Raw genomic sequence first — 16,025 nt, 5'->3', positions numbered from 1 at the left:
CATCATACACCTTAATGCTGCAAAGAACATTGTAGATTTCATAATAAGGACGCGCAAAGCCGAGCTGCAAGTCCCACATTCACTTGTATATCGATCAATCCAGTCAACGATTTAGTTTTTAACGAATATCTTGTTTCTGAATGCAAGGACATAGTATCATTTATTTTTAATACTATTAAAGACCTTAGCTTTCCGCATTGAGTATTCGTTATACCATCCTAGTACGGTCATCATGCTTACTGCTGCTAGGCACGAGATTTGAGTGCTTAGTCTCATTGGACCAGAACAGCAAGCGGTGCCCCGACAACGCACCTTGGGCGGGAGCACCGTTCACATCACTTAATCCCGCATTATCAACCGACGCTTGGGCCTTCTTGTTACTTTATCCTCTAAAACTTCACATGGTCTCCATTTTCAAGGCAGTACGAGACAACAATGTAGAAACCGTTGAGAATCTGATTTCGCTGGCATCCAAAAGCGATCGACAAACTGGTCGATCCCCCCGTCAAGCGAAGCCTGTAAAAACTTTCAACTTAAACAAACGATCCTTGCATGGACGAACAGCCTTACACCTCGCTGCCACGTGGAATAGAGTGGAAATCGCTAAACTATTAATCGATTGTCCGTTGGTCAACATTAATCTCCAAGATCTAGAAAATGGCTGGACAGCTTTGCACAAGTAATGTTTCCATTCTTTCAATATGCACACGTATGCAGTGTATTCGTACTAAATTTCTCCTACCACTAGAGCTCTATATTCTGGAAATATAGAAATTGCCATTATGTTGCTCCAGCGAGAAGATATTGATTTGAACATAAAAGATTGGGAAGGATTGCGCCCATTCGAATTATACTCCTTGACAGTCAGAGACGTCTTTCCAAGATACCCCGATGCGCCGAGAAAAAATGGCAAAAAGGTCGATCACGCAGCAGTGTCCGATAACGCAAAGATGGAGGGAACAGAGTTGTATTCTTGGGGCAGTAACACCAATTACGTCCTCGGACATCGAGATCCGGACAACAGGGTCAATCCGGATAGAGTTCCGCTGGATTTGGAATGCCATCGGACAGAGTTTATCATGCAGCGCCCAAACGTAGCGATAAAATCCATTCAGATGTCGAAATACCACACAGCCGTCGTTACAGACGAGCCCTCTCACAACTTGTTGATTTGCGGATTCGGACGCGGCGGTCGTTTAGGAACAGGCAATGCAGAGACTCAACTTGCACTGACGCCTGTGCCTTGGTCGGAACGTATCTTATCCGTAGCCTTGGGAAAAAATCACACAATTGCCGTGACAGAAAGCAGAAACGCCATCAGTTTTGGAGACAATACGTACGGTCAACTAGGTACGAATAGCAGTCATTTCGAGCATGAAATAATATATTTACGGTTTGGACCGTTAGGTTATGAGATGGAGTATGCTGAGCAATTCACGCCACGGAGAATCCAAGCTGCATGCCTTAAGAAGCAACCTGTCATTGGCGTCGCAGCTTCCGCAGTGCATTCTGTCATATACACGTCCACGGATCTATTCACTTTTGGACTTAATCAAGGACAACTTGGTAAATTTTAAACCGAAAAATCAAAGATTGAATCGTTTTTTAACTCACAACGTTACATAGGCTACCATGCATCTGGTGATGATAATCGTCAGATAATTCCGAGGAAAGTTGGGTTCAGCGTACCTATTATGCAAGTCGTTGCGAACGATTTTGCCACTGCGGTTTTATCAGAAAATAACGAGATTACGCTACTTACTAATTATACGCAAACCAAGTTATTGTAAGTCAAAGCTTCGAATATTGACTTGACTCGGCAATGTCTCACCCATCTCTGAAATTTTTATAGCCTTCCCATAAGTCGGTTTCCGTCAAATATTCAAGTTCACAGTAGCTCCCCAAAATATCCCGTAAGGTTGCTAGGTAGCGGAAGCGAGCATCTGGGCGCCATTACGAGCTCCGGTGATGTATATTTGTGGCAATGCAAAGGAAGCAGTGCAGCGCAGCGATCGAAATCCAAGCAAATAACGACTACAACGCTGCCTAAAAGGGTGTGGACCTGTCGAAAATGGCACATGGCAGCTATGGATGCATGCATCGGTCTTCATGGAGGACTCATTGTATGTACTCGGTCTGGACAAGTACTAGTCGGCAACTCGACAAAGGATAGCAACGAGGGCAGTTATAAATTCACAATCATACCATATCTTCAGCGCTGTGTCCAAGTTTGCGCTAGCCCCAGCGGCGCATTTGCAGCGGTGCGCTCAGAATTAACTACCACCCAGATTGCTGAGAAATCATCGACCTTGTTGTACGATCTAGCCTCTTCACTACCTCACGTTCGTGCGTCTGAACAACTGGATACGGATATTGCTGCACTTACACGTCGAAGAAGCGACAAGGTGGAAAAGATGGAAGCCCAGATAAAAACGTTAGAAGAGAAGAAAGAGAAACGCGCGAAAGAATTGATGCAAGGTATCAATGACTGGTTCCAAGAACAGCTCGGCAAAGTGATCACATCTGCTTGGGAGCACATTGAAGCGATTGCAGCCAGAGATGAGACACTGGACGTCACTATCAAATTAGCCGACAACAAACGCCTATATTGCCATCAATACATGCTTGCCATTCGTAGCCCTGTATTTCGTGAGATATTCCAAAAACGACAAGCCGACCCTGGGTTTGATACTATCGATATCGAATGGTGTCAGCAGAGCAAGATGGTGACCATAATCCTCAAGAAGGCGTATGATCTGGTAGCGATACTGCTACTCATGGACTATTTATACATGGACACCTACTCACATCCTATGAACGCATTTTACCAAGTACCAAATCTTTGCCGCAACATGGACGCTTCTTCGTCTTTTGGGACACCAAACAGCGTGCAAAAGGATTTGGTGGAACTAGCCAGTTTGTTTGGTCTCGAAGAACTCAAGGCATCTGCTTCGTCTTCGTTCAGTCACAGGCCGAAACCAACTCTGGAAAAATGCTTATCGAAACTGCTGACTGAGCAGATCGCATGCGACGTCGATGTAGAGCTGCAACGTAACGAGCATCTTTTATGTCACGAAATGGTTTTGCGGCAACGTTGTCCTTTCTTCGCGGCACTTTTTGAGCCGGGATCGATCTGGGTGGAAAAACGACGGGGACAAGGGCTGTTACCTGTCGATGTTACGGATTTACGGAAGCCGGTGTTCTCTCTTATACTCAAATATTTATACGAGGACTGCACAGAGGATGAACTATTCCGAGAGATCGCTGATGATAGCGTGGAGGGCATGATGAATTTTGTATTGGAAGTTTTGGCAGCTGCTAATGAGCTGCTTTTGGACCGCCTGAAACGCATCTGCGAAAGAGCACTTCTTCCGTTCCTGAAACTACGCAGCGCGACGACACTTCTTGAAAAGTCCAAACTTTACTTGGCTAACGCTCTCAAGGAAAGATGCTTGTACTTTGTGGCATCCAATTTAGATTATCTCTTAATCAACGGGTAAGGAGCATTCCAACGGTATTCGTTTATTGTTTTGATCATGTTTCCATGCTGATTTATCTGTTCAAATTGCAGTGCTCTAGACTCTGTAGATACCGATATCATCCGCGATCTCGAAAAATATATCCGTGAGGATCAAGCATCTGAGTCTCGTATCGGGCGTTTATTCAAGCCAGACATATCCATTCTTGATGAAGAGTTCTCAGAGTCTTTGTATGCTCAATCGCGCGAGGATATTTCTCCCATTGGCAACTTTGCAGAGATTTTGATAACAGTGTATCCACAGCAAGAAGCTAAGAAAGCATCTGCGCCGCCACTCTCTGCTCCTGTCAAATCCCATGTTGTTGAAGATACCACTGTGTTCCACATGGACGAAGACACTGTGGAGGATCCGAAGACATACAAAGAGAAGAAGGCATCTGAAAGAAAAGCAGACCATACGATTGCTGCGCACACCAGACCGCCAACAACCAGCGGAGCAAGTAACGGCGTGCCTTGGACGGCCCAGGGATTATCGGTTGGCTCAGCAGAGTAAGTGTAGCTTATAGTATGAGTAAACTAGGAACAAACTAGGAGTCTAACGGTTAGTATTTGTATAGACAAAAGGTTTCGCTACGAGAGTACCTCGAGCAACAGCAGCAGCAGCAACAATCGTATGCAAAACTTTCCTCTACACCACCGACGGCATTTCCTAAACATTCGCCTCCATATACCTCAAAGAAGCTGTCGCAAAAAGAGAGAAGGAAGTTGCAACAACAGCAGGAGCTTGCTGCTGTAGCGGCAGCCGCTACACCCAAACCTGTGTGGGGGAAAGTAGCACAAGTCGCGAAAACGCCGCCTTCCGAGCAACAGTCATGGCCATCCATTCGTAACAACAGCTTCAGCGAAACAAAGCAAGAGCCGAATCAAACACGTCGACTCTCAAATGCCAACGACGAGGATGAACTCCAAGCGGAGGCGAGATCTTCATTAAAGGGCAGGAAAATGTAAGTAACTTTTCGCGACAATCCAGATTTTTGCTGCCCTGCGAAATTGACTACTAACATAAATGTGAATGATAAATATTAGTTACGTCTCCTCCAAGGAAGAATTGCTAAAAGAGATGGAGTCACGTCCTGGAGACGCGAGCTCCAATGAAAAGAAGCACGATAACGAGTTTGATTTTGATCCTATACGCAGTCTTGGACCTACATTTGAATTCACACCTATTAGAAAGAACAAGAAGACTTCTGCGAATCGGCCAACCACCGCTGCTGGCGCCGCGATTCGGTCTTTCCATGAAATCCAGAAGCAGCAAGAATTGGAAGACATGTGGATCAAGGGCAAAAAGGCCAAGAAGAGTCTTTTGCAGATCCAGATTGAAGAACAAGCGATTGAAAACTTGACAGAATACTATGTACAGATAATGGATGCTATCAGTGGCGAATGGTTTGAAATCCATAGAATCGGGTCATAGAGCAATTCTAGCTTTAAAACATTTCCATTATTTTTGATCTTAACTTATTAATAATGATAGAAGACACCATTTCAGATGTTCGCATCCTCCGGGAGGTCTTGTCGCACAAAGTTTGGCATCTCCAAGAGTACATATATGATGTAAGCGCTTTTAGCCTCAGCCGTCCTCCTTCCTATCACAGGGGACGTTTGAAAGTTCAGATTGCAAGATGAGCATCTAGTTTTCTATGAAGATTGGGCATGATAATGCTGTCGGTGAGTACGGCAGACCTGAGCCCATGAAACTACAACGTAGACGAAGAGCAGTATGCTCTTGAGAGACGCAAGATAACATGCGCTGTCAGTCGAGCGACGAACTGGACTTTGGCGATCAAACCTCGGATTACAGACCACGTTAGTAAAGTGTACATAGCTGATAACTTTTTCTTACTTTTTCAACTAGTGTTCACTGCTTACATCAACGGCTGCTGCATTAGCCGCGGTGTCAGAGCAACTTTGAATGAGGCGTTAACATTGCACAAAAATGTTGTCATTGATGCAACCGATACCTCCGAGCCCAGTAGAATTAAAGAACTTTGGAAAGGTCGGTTCGGGTCACTCTGCAAGACGACTATCAAGGACGATGGAATCATGGTAATTTATAAGAGACATGGAAGCGATTTATGTTATATCAAGTTGGTTTTTCTAGCCGGGATTACAGCGTCACAAACAAGCTCATTCAGTCAATTTTGGAGGGCGTTCTCAAGATAGTCCTCATTATGCTGCGTGAAAATTTAATAGTCTTAAAACTCATGCGGATTATCAGCAAAGCATCAAGAGCACGAAATATCGTACGAACTTGAAACGGCGACTCAAGACAGCAAGCTCGTTTGAAAGCTCGACTGACGAGTACTCCGAATATGCAATGGAAGGTCAGTTAAGATTGGATAGTTCTATACGCCTGTTTCTAAACGCAATGTGTAGGCTCGTCGAAAAGGCGGAATGTCAAGACTACAGAAAAGTTTGAAGGTAAGCAATGTGACCAGAAAGTTTCTTATGGTTCGATTTTTTGGCCTTGTATCGCTTATATGCAAATGAAGACGGAGCACAGGAAGACAACGGTGTCGAAATTGATGATCTCTTCGTTGAAAACCTGCAGCTGTCGGTCGGCACGGTGATCAAAAGAGGGGCAAGCAAGGTGTTTGCGAAACTTCAGAAAGAAGCCATTATGAAGAGCGAGCGAAAGGTAATGAGATAAAACGTGCCTGGACCGTCAGTGCGAATTCAAAACTAAGCATGTTCCTAGCTCTGGATTCAGTTCCATCGTAGACTTTATTGATCAATCTCCCGAAAGGCAACGGTCCTTGGTCCCATCCGCTACTTCCTGGGAACTGTTGACGGAGAACTCGGTGCAAAAACGCAAGTTGCCATTGATTAAACTCTCAGAAGCTGTTATGGACACTTGGATAATTGTTGCCATTGTAAGTACGTATCTGTGATCAAATGCATAGTAACTAAGTTACAAATACCCAACTCCCGGTCTGCATTGAGGCGGCTAGTTCAGACCCCGGTCTAACGTATATTTCAAGAGCATCGGACAATCCTGCCTTGTCAAATGAAGAAAAATCAACTTTCAAGATTTTTGACTTTATGTAATGATATTCAATGCGTATATTACACTTTCAAGCTCATTAATTGTTGTTTTAATTAGACTCGACCTTTTGAAATACGATCGAAAATATATGGATGCAGAGAGCTCTAAGAATTTGACAGAGCACGACTACCAGTCCATCTTGTGGTACCCACGTTGCGACTGGTCTTCAGGGACAGCCAATTCAGCTTAAGGGGATCTAGTGTACTATAACCTACCACACCCTGTAACTTTACGTCGCGCGCGCGTACATCCTGTGCATGATACACAACACACAAGCGGCGCTAGGCAAACTGGGAATGATGGATAACATGCGGGTGGTCAGGAAGATGCCCACTTCAAACCGGAGAAGTTGAAAAGGACAAACGTCGAGGTTACATAGTGTCGAGACTATCAGGACAAATTATGCAAATTTGGCAGCAGACATCTCCGCCTCAGATTGCTTTGAAAGGTACCCGTGCCGTGGGGGTAACACAAGATTTTTAGTTGACGGAACTTTACCAAGCCCCGTGGTGGGTTAAAGTGCATTTTAACCAAAACGGGTCCTCCTTCGGGAGGGAAAAGACGCACTAGATCATCTCGTCAAGCTTCATTTGACTGACGATCGTAAGAACCTCTTGACGTTCATAGTGCAACTTTCGGGCAGCAAAGGAGAGATTTCAACGATACATATTAAACCCAACGGACTTTACTTCGCCATTCCTCAGCACAAACTTTCTTTCCCCAGCAAGTTTACCGATCTTGAGAAATTCATCGATGATGTGAAAGCTCTTTTTACCATGAAGCAGCAGATCGAGCGATTGGCTGACATGATACCATCCGGATATACCAGAGAACGACATTGGCAAGCATTTCGGCAGAACGCGCAATGAGACGGATAACGAGTTGTTGGACTGGACACGAGAAACATGGTATACACCGCCGCGGGGTGCACCAATGACACGACCGAAACATCTATATTCATCAGCAAGAAGCACGGACTTGAGCACGAAATTGCCTATCTGTAAAAGAAAAGGAGAAGCGACGACGCAGTTGAAGCAGCCTGTCCTGAAGGTCGATCACTGGGGTTTCGCTGAAGTACATGGAAACTTCTACAACATGATTCCGAAGAAGTTCAGTGAGAAGCGTCCATTACATTGGCAGAATCACGTTAAGTAGCAAAAGCTGCCAACAATACTTTGGAGCCATACTAAATGTCAAATACGTAATCGATCCATTGAACTACGTGACAACTTTCTCTTTGCTAGATATAGGAGTCTTTTATAGAAAACTTGGTTAACAATATGAGCTATGGAAGACTCAGAAATAATCGTACTTCTTCGAGATAAATAGTAGAAAACGGGTAGGAGAACATAGCTATAATTGAGAGTGAATTTAAGAAAAATTATCTAGTAGAAATTCCTTAAAGTCACGCTTAATGAATTTAGCAGCCGTGCTTCACCATTCATTCATAACGCACCACGGCTGCCATTAACCATCACTTGTCTACAAGCTTAAATTTGCCCATCTTTGAGCCGTGCGAACGTGTATACACAGCTGCTTTGTGGCAGCTGAGAGGCGCTCAGAACTTTCTCAAACATCAGTTGAAGAACCTGACTTTGTCCTGGTCAGTGTAGAGTGTGTACATTCACTTGGTCGAGGCTTCTTCCATGCGAACTCCATGTCTTCTTTCGCATCTTATAGCCTGCATGGCTACTGCTCTCGCGAGGCAGAATACGCAAGTACTGCGTGCAAGAACTTACCGCATCGAGAGCATCACTATGCCCAAACTTCATAGAAAAACTGAATGGTCATCTTGCAATCTGAACTTTCAAACGTCTCGTGTGACAGGAAGGAGGAAAGCTGAGGCTAAAAGCGCTTACATACTTTATATATGTACTCTTGGAGATGCCAAACTTTGTGCGATTAAGACCTCCTGGAGGATGCGACATCTGATATGCCAGCGGCGCGAAATGTATTTCTCAATGGGGTCGACTTTACTTTTTGAAAAGAGTGTACATGGCTATTTATCTTTTTCAGCAGGAGACAATATGAGGTCCGTGCGTTTTATTTGTTACGCAGCGCGAATCAACGACAAACTCATGGGATCTACCGATTACTTTGGAGAATCACGGTGACTAGGACGTCTGAATTCATGGCGGTTCTCATAGAAGAAATCCTTAAGGTCCATTGGTTCTTTGCCGATCAAGTCGCGCAAGTCCATTGTAATTTTGGCCATACGATGCTCCTTGACCATTTCAAAGCACTGCATGAACATATCGATCGCCACGGGGTTCAAATGCCTACGTGGATCAGGTACGAAACCAGGTCTGTCGTGTTCTCTGTCGTGTCCAGTAAGATTGCGCACAATGGATGCAAGCCAACTGGTGGCGCTAGGAGCGCGGATACCGGCAGTAGTTTCAAGATACTCGCGCATTTCCCTGGCTGAAATCTCAGAGAAGGTAATCTCGCCACGCGCGGCACCCACAGCTTCGTTGAGTCGATTGGCAATATCCTCGCCCGTGTAAGGACAGCGACCTGTCAATTGATAGATGCGCTTGACGGCTTGCTCTGGGATATCAAATTCACCTTGATCATCGTCATCTTCGTCTGCTTCCTGCTTCTTTGGACTGAGAAGCAAGGTCGCCATCGCGTCGCACATATCGTGGATACTCATGCAAGTGAGCTTTGCGTTCTCCGGAATAGGCATTCCAATACAGCCACGGTGCTCGATCATTCGGTTCCACAAGTAAAAGAATTGATGCAGGAAAGACATTCTGAAAACACACCAGCGGCCATAGCTGTATTCTTCACGTAGGTGACGCTCCAGACATAAAATTTGGCCGACTACACCTTGATGCTCTTGCACAAACTCGCATGCAACGCTGATAACAAGTTTTTTTTAATGTTAGTTAGGCATTGCATCTGTATACATCTTTGTCTCACCTTGAAGCCATTTGCATACGCTTGACACCGCATTCACTGGCAGCATCGATGATATTCTTGCCATTCCTAGCGAGATGGTCCGACATGTCCGGAACAAGTATCACACATTTGACATTGGCCATCATTTGCTTGAGCATGACCAGGCTTTCATAGTTGACTTGCTTTTATAATTGGTAGCGCAAGAGTTAGTGATAGGCTAATACCACTTTCAGGACTAGTAGCTCTCCTTTCTTTACCTGAACGTCGGCTCCAATGCGTTCAAGGTCTCCCATATGCTCGCGGCTGCGGCACAAAACACGAACCCTCCAGTGCTTCTTGAGCTGACCGCGTCGTCTTGCCAGTTCTTCAACTAGGTGATGCGCAAGCGCGTGACCGACGTACGACTCTGCGTTGCTAATCAAAACATACTTGTGATGGTGAGAAACGGATGTCTCTGCAGCTGAAGCCATATTGAAAGCGATAATAGGTATGTGAGAAAAGTGGATGGGTTTAACACACTCTTTATATTTATATCTATTTTCTCCTGGCTCTCACGCTGACTAGTTACACTACTGGGGTATTTTTCAGTTTCTTGCCATAGTCTTGAACGGATCAAGTCAAGTGGAATACATAGCAGTCCGAGAGAACCGGTTGCATTGCTGTTACACAAATAGTATTTCCATGGAAGCATCTTTTTCTTTTTCCAGATTGTAACAAGGCTGCAATAGTCCAGCTTGATGCCGTGATCGGGACTGTTATTCTAATTATCGTGAATACTTTTATCTTCGAGATAAGACGATGCAACTAGGTGGCATAATAACAGTATGTGGACATTACTGCATTTCGCGTAGATAGAATCCAAGAACAAGAGCCTTATACTTTCATTGTGGGACTCCAAGGCGTAATGCATGTTGAACGTCAGACAGCTGCTGAGTATATAACGTAATTGATAATGTCTATATACAACAACTAGAGCTTGACTAGTTCGTTGCAAGAACTTTGGACATGCCAAAGTTCCTGATGCTGACAACGTGACGGACGAGTCACCCAATCCATCAGATCAACAAGGATGTTAACATTGTTTACGAGCATCATGGTATTGCATGAAACCAGTTTATCGTGGGAATGGTAGTTGTTGTTATCTTATTGATATGCATAAGGTGAGAGAAACTGAATTGAATGCTTACTGAGCAGACTTTGAGCTCTTTTTGGGGGTATGCCAAATTGGACTGTTTGTCGAATTTGCTCTTAAGCTTGACCCATTGCTGCTTCTCAAATAATGATTTCTGATTACTGAAAAAGCTTTGCGTAAAGGTCCAACACGCTGTTCATGCTGAGGCTCCAAAAGGTGAAAGAGGACATAGTTAGATTCAGGGACATCTAAAAATACGTGCGTGCAGAATTCAGCTCCGATGCCAGTACATTCAGTTTGCGCATGAATTTAATCATAATTTGGAGTGTATATATGTAGAGAGACAATAATAAGAAGAGTAACCAGATGGATGTAGGCTATTGCTGTTAGAATGGTTGGCTGTAGACAGTGGATGAATGTAGAAATGGCTGCGATGATCCACGAGTTACATCTGACGACGATATATTGCCTGGCATTATCTTGTGATGCCGCTTGAACCACTGCTTGAGCTTGGTGGCGGACAAAACTCGCGGTCCGGCGGCCGAGGATGAAGAAGACGACATGTCACCACCGCCACCGCCACCGCCACCAGGGATGCTGCTTGGTGTAGGCGTGGGCGACGAAAACGTTCTGCTTTGAGGCATGGTCAAGGTTGGGGACCATGGTTGATGGTCTGTGCTTGTTCGCGAAGGTAACACCCAGGCATCTGCCTTTCTACGGTTAGGATCAATGATAATGTCATCCATGATACTACTCTGATGTTGCTGCTGGTGCTGGTGCTGTTGCTGAGGAGAATGATGATGGTGTTGGTGTAAGTTATAATGGTGGTTCTGGAAGCTGAGACAACTCATGGAGTTTTTTAGCAAAGGTGTCGTGGTATGCGTGTTGTTGCCACCAGAAACAGCAGCTGCAGACGAAGAAAATCGTGGAAAATCTGCTCGATTGCTTGCGGCACCTCCTTGCTGCTGCTGTGTAGCTTCAAGCAGCTGTCGCATAGCATACAAGCCGATGGTGCGTATGTATCTTTGCGCCGCAGTATCCAGCAACGGCAAACAGCGCATCAAGGTGCACCAGTAAGCATACGCGTTCCTCAATGGATCATCGACAGTGTGCCAGGTCGACTGTGTAGGAGGCGGGGGAAGCCACGGTATGCCGGCAGAAACTTCAATCTTGCTGCTACTCCTGGCGCTGTTACTCAAATGCCCCGCTGCACAGCAATTACATGATCTATCAGTAGGTTTGTTACGAGAAAGTTCTTGCAGCAGAGCTTCGTAAGCTTCGGGCACTTCGGGCGAAAGTGGATCTATCAAGATATTGCCAGTGTTGGCGAATGGTGACGCTTTTTGGTCTAAACCAGCCTCCTTCTTGGTTGGCCCCTTTTCTGACCAGGTTTCCAGTCTATCGACTTGGTGAGAAAGCCGTTTCACAATATCGGACAGATCGGACACGCTGCGGCTCTCCTCTTTTGCTCCGCGTTTTTTAGATGATTTTGACAACGGCGGCTCTGGGAAAGCGAATGTTGAAAGCATAGCAATGACGGTCAGGGAAACTGGAATATTTTCTGATCATTGCTTTGCCCAGTATTTAAATGGCAGCAGCGGTCCAGGATACAATCTTTTCTATTTATCCTCACGTAACCCTTTAAAATCAGGTACTTTTTGCTCTTGTCACTGTTTGTTTATCTTCCGGCTATCACCATCGATCCTCCGCCGCTTGTTTGGCATCATGTTGACCTGGATACTTTGCAGTGCGGAGCGAACGGGAGTGCTTGGAGTAGAGGGATTCTCTAAAGTATCCTCTAAAGCAAACGGACGTTTATCTTGCTCTCCAGAAATCGCCGAAGAACGGGAGCCAACTGAAAAGTTCCCGTGAGCAATCCTTGAGATTTGTTTGTTTTCGTTCTCGTTTACAACGGCTGGGTAATAGCGAGTGTCTGCAGATGCAGCATATGTCGCGCTTTGCATGGTTGCAAATTTCTGGTCTCTGGGAGTATTTTCCTTGATCTCAGGATTAGAATTTGGTTGCGACCCGTCAGACTCTAAACCCATCTCAATATCGTTTTTCCCAGCTCGAACAAGATCAGAAGGCGATATAGCGACGGAGGCAGTATCTTGTACCGATACAGTCTGTATGTAGCTTGCCTCAATGGATGGTGCAACCTTATCGGCATCAGAAAGCAGCTCATCAACAGAACGCGTATTTAGCCCTTTTGAGACTTGATGCTTCAAATGTCCCACGTAAAGCCGCATTCGTTGACGTTCCGCTTGGATTGCAGCGCACTCTTTCTTGTTCCATTCTGCCTCTTTCTCCCAACGTTCCTGTTTAGATAGAATTTTATCAGATGCTGCTTAGGCATTGTGAAAAGTATAAGTTTTCTCTTCAGATACCTTGTAGTCCTGGATGTCCTCTTGCCATTTCCGATTCAGCTTATCAGCTCTGTGGATTCGATTCTATGGTTCTTGCATAAGTATGAGCAGATACTATGAAGTCACAGAAACACCGACGTACTTGCAGTCTCTCTAGTTCATTCTGCAATTCAGTACACGCTGCGGTTTTATCTGCAAGCTAGACTTGGCTGTAAATAAATGATGAACAAAGTAATGCATAGTTTCCATGTCTTTACCACAGACAGCAACTCATCCTTCTCCTGGTGCCATATCCGCTTTTCTTCTTCAACGTCCACCAGAATCTGCGTAGCTTCAATCATATCTTTCTGTACAGGGAATCAGCAAAGGATAATACATAATCTCCAACAGCAGGCACATACCTCCATCATCTGAATTTGCTTTTGGTACTGGATTTCCTTTTCTTTCCAGTCTACCAGTTGTTTTTCACCTTCGTTGCGAAATTTGGTTTTCAACTTTTGTATCAAGGTCTTGTATGCAATAATTCGTTCGTCGCTTTCTTCGTTGTGCATTTCCATTTCTGCTATCGTTTTCTTCATCTCTTGCAGTTCTTTGCGCCTATCGTCAAACTCCTAACAGATGTAAGCATCAACCCAGTATAATTTAGATGGGTTCTATTTCAGAGTAGAGAACTGAAAAATTGCCTGTTCCAAAAGATCCAGTTTTTTGGCTAACTCGATCTTCTCCAGATGGGCAAGACTTGCTCGTAACTTAGCAGCTTCTGAAAGCAAAATAGTATCGTTAATCATCTAAACAAAGGCAACTTATAAGAAACTTTGGGGGCTTACCTAGATCTGCTTTTGCGGACCGCAGCGCGTGTCTCAGAGACAGGATTTCTGTCTGCTTTCGTGCATTTTCGTACATTTCTCTCGCGTGAGTCAATTTATCGTTCAACTTCTGTTTTTGAAGGTTGGCTTTTCCGTGTTCGTTAGCAATAGTTTCTGTCTTGGTCAGGGATTCCTCATTGCACTTGATAGCTTCTTCAAGCTGTTTTTGATATTTTTCTTGCTGGTCAATGCTCTGCTGCAATCGGCGTGTGATTTGCTCCAATCCTAGCGACTTCTTTCGAAGTTCGTCCTGACAAGCTTTAAGTTGCGCTTGATATCTTGTAGTTATGTCCTTCTGTGATAAAAGACTGTATCATGCGCCGCATTGCAATTACGTTTTAGGAAAGCAACATACCTCCTTTGTATCCAGTTCTTTCTGTACATTTGCAAGCCGCCACTTGAAGTACCTGACACGGATATCGGGTTCATTCGGGATAGAAATACATCCCATGCTTGACAATTCTGACATAAACTGTAAAGCTTCTATAGTGTCATCGACGTCATAGTCTAGGGTGATCTAAGAGAATCGATCAGTAAAATTCTGCTTGCTTATACAAGTTAGTCGTATGTACATTGAAATGCATGAATATGCTTGCAGACCCTAATCCGCAGAGAAAGGGTCCAATAAGTTTGCATAAGACGCAAGAGCTTATATCCGATGGGTTAATCTTGTGCTCTGTCACAATAGATTTGTTATCCTTTGAGAACGATCGAAATAATTCTCCTATGGAAGGAAGACAAAGCTTTAGGATAGTTATTTTACGTATGCAGTTCGATCAAAGACTTACGAAGCCTTGCAAACGAGTAATACAAAGAATTTGATGGCTTTATACCCACATCTCTTTTAAAGTTTGGTTGGCGCATATCAACCACAAATAACCTGCCCAGCAGTTTCGATGGATCTACCAATCGCACACAGAGGACAGAGGGCCTGTCTGTAGACGTCTTTTTGATTTTGCTCCAGAGCGAATCTTTCTGATTCATCCTTTTCATCATTTTTTCCAGCCCGTTATTCAATATTTTGTTATCTAGAAACAGTCTGTCAATTTTGAGTTACAGTGCGTTTGATCAATTGACCTTACTGTCTATTCTTTCTCCACTTTTCAGGTCATAGCAGCAATTATCAACGATACCAAAATGACTTTTGAATATTGATTAAGATTCAAATGAAAACAATAGAATGGGAGTTAGAGCACTTACACGTAATCGAGTTGGATATTATGAAGATTTTCCCTCCTACGCTGCGTATTTGCTTTGTCCAATTCCAAATTAAGTTGCGTGACAGTTTGGTACACAATTTTTTCCCTTAATTTTCTTATGTCAGAGTTCGTCACTTTGGATGGAGTTTCGAATGGTTAACCTAGCATCGTCTGCATTGACTCCTCTAAAACAGATAGCTGGAACGTCAGCTACAAAGCAAGTTTAGCGTCGTAACAATATTGTACTACCCAACATCCAGCAAGATAATAGCAGTATTGTGCCCTATTTGAATAGGAAATATCTTAGCGATTTTTGTAAATGATGGCGAAAACACAGATGCACACCTTGTAAAGCGAGCTCCACATGTCTGTTTATCTCGGGCGAGCACAATGCTATACCGTCTTCGGTATCCGACACGACTTTGGTGCAAGGATAGAAGGCCTTTGCATCATTGCGTTTTTCTAACAGCTGCATGGGCTTTTGGACTCATTTTCCGTTATATTTGCAGTTATACCATCTGCTCCGTCGTAATCGATCGATATGGAAGGCACAGAGTCGTGCTCGTTAAGTTTAAGGGTAGGTGCCCTGTACGGTATAGTGGCATCTCCAGAACACAGCCATGCAATGACATTGAATGGTTGAATCAACATGGTGAATCTACGCGGGCGTGTCTTGAGATCTTTAGGTATGCTTTCAGTCACTTAAAGAGAAGAAAAAGGCATACGCGGCATAAATATTTGATTTGCGCTTAGTTGCACGCAATGCATAATTCTACACAATGCCCTTCATCTTTGCTCAGAGCGAGCACGCAACCGTGATCGGCTCGAATACTGTATTAAACTTACCTCGTAAATAGTTTGCATTATTCGCGATATTACAATCTCCTTTAACAAATGCTTCATGCATTCTGTTGACGGTCTCTAACAGTTTGATCCCTGTCCTCGTGGGCATTGGGGCATTTTAAGGCGTAGATGGT

At 44.3% G+C, this 16,025-nt stretch overlaps 6 protein-coding genes across 6 annotated transcripts; 3 read left to right on the top strand and 3 right to left on the bottom strand.

Moving 5' to 3' along the window:
- Positions 1 to 401: 401 nt before the first annotated feature.
- VTP01DRAFT_8059 (uncharacterized protein) lies at positions 402 to 4,952 on the top strand (the record flags this gene model as incomplete). Its single annotated transcript, XM_069387139.1, has 8 exons — positions 402 to 679; positions 749 to 1,350; positions 1,408 to 1,566; positions 1,627 to 1,786; positions 1,853 to 3,496; positions 3,572 to 4,027; positions 4,096 to 4,482; positions 4,565 to 4,952. 8 exons carry the CDS (start codon positions 402 to 404, stop codon positions 4,950 to 4,952), a joined length of 4,074 nt encoding a protein of 1,357 aa, XP_069242524.1.
- A 331-nt stretch (positions 4,953 to 5,283) lies between these two features.
- VTP01DRAFT_8058 (uncharacterized protein) lies at positions 5,284 to 6,269 on the top strand (the record flags this gene model as incomplete). Its single annotated transcript, XM_069387138.1, has 7 exons — positions 5,284 to 5,344; positions 5,394 to 5,584; positions 5,640 to 5,672; positions 5,757 to 5,862; positions 5,915 to 5,959; positions 6,031 to 6,176; positions 6,237 to 6,269. The coding sequence occupies 7 exons, from the start codon at positions 5,284 to 5,286 to the stop codon at positions 6,267 to 6,269; spliced, it is 615 nt and encodes a 204-aa protein (XP_069242523.1).
- Positions 6,270 to 6,384: 115 nt separating this feature from the next.
- Positions 6,385 to 6,774, top strand: VTP01DRAFT_8057 (uncharacterized protein; the record flags this gene model as incomplete). The annotated part of the gene is made up of 3 exons (XM_069387137.1): positions 6,385 to 6,411; positions 6,482 to 6,582; positions 6,642 to 6,774. 3 exons carry the CDS (start codon positions 6,385 to 6,387, stop codon positions 6,772 to 6,774), a joined length of 261 nt encoding a protein of 86 aa, XP_069242522.1.
- A 1,902-nt stretch (positions 6,775 to 8,676) lies between these two features.
- VTP01DRAFT_8056 (uncharacterized protein) lies at positions 8,677 to 9,955 on the bottom strand (the record flags this gene model as incomplete). Its single annotated transcript, XM_069387136.1, has 3 exons — positions 8,677 to 9,445; positions 9,507 to 9,667; positions 9,743 to 9,955. 3 exons carry the CDS (start codon positions 9,953 to 9,955, stop codon positions 8,677 to 8,679), a joined length of 1,143 nt encoding a protein of 380 aa, XP_069242521.1.
- A 1,048-nt stretch (positions 9,956 to 11,003) lies between these two features.
- Positions 11,004 to 12,146, bottom strand: VTP01DRAFT_8055 (uncharacterized protein; the record flags this gene model as incomplete). Its single annotated transcript, XM_069387135.1, has 1 exon — positions 11,004 to 12,146. One exon carries the CDS (start codon positions 12,144 to 12,146, stop codon positions 11,004 to 11,006), a length of 1,143 nt encoding a protein of 380 aa, XP_069242520.1.
- A 138-nt stretch (positions 12,147 to 12,284) lies between these two features.
- Positions 12,285 to 15,912, bottom strand: VTP01DRAFT_8054 (uncharacterized protein; the record flags this gene model as incomplete). Its single annotated transcript, XM_069387134.1, has 18 exons — positions 12,285 to 12,935; positions 13,005 to 13,067; positions 13,126 to 13,182; positions 13,241 to 13,330; positions 13,385 to 13,594; positions 13,667 to 13,743; positions 13,811 to 14,144; positions 14,205 to 14,366; positions 14,422 to 14,573; positions 14,638 to 14,877; positions 14,932 to 14,990; positions 15,050 to 15,154; positions 15,210 to 15,233; positions 15,298 to 15,331; positions 15,394 to 15,510; positions 15,564 to 15,706; positions 15,774 to 15,820; positions 15,895 to 15,912. 18 exons carry the CDS (start codon positions 15,910 to 15,912, stop codon positions 12,285 to 12,287), a joined length of 2,583 nt encoding a protein of 860 aa, XP_069242519.1.
- Positions 15,913 to 16,025: the final 113 nt, after the last annotated feature.

This window comes from Rhizomucor pusillus (genome assembly GCF_041956525.1).
Source record: "Rhizomucor pusillus strain CBS 183.67 unplaced genomic scaffold VTP01scaffold_4, whole genome shotgun sequence".
In the NCBI taxonomy this organism is placed as follows: domain Eukaryota; kingdom Fungi; phylum Mucoromycota; class Mucoromycetes; order Mucorales; family Lichtheimiaceae; genus Rhizomucor; species Rhizomucor pusillus.
The sequence above is the reverse complement of the archived record's forward strand: the minus strand, read 5'-3'. Positions and strand labels throughout refer to the sequence as shown.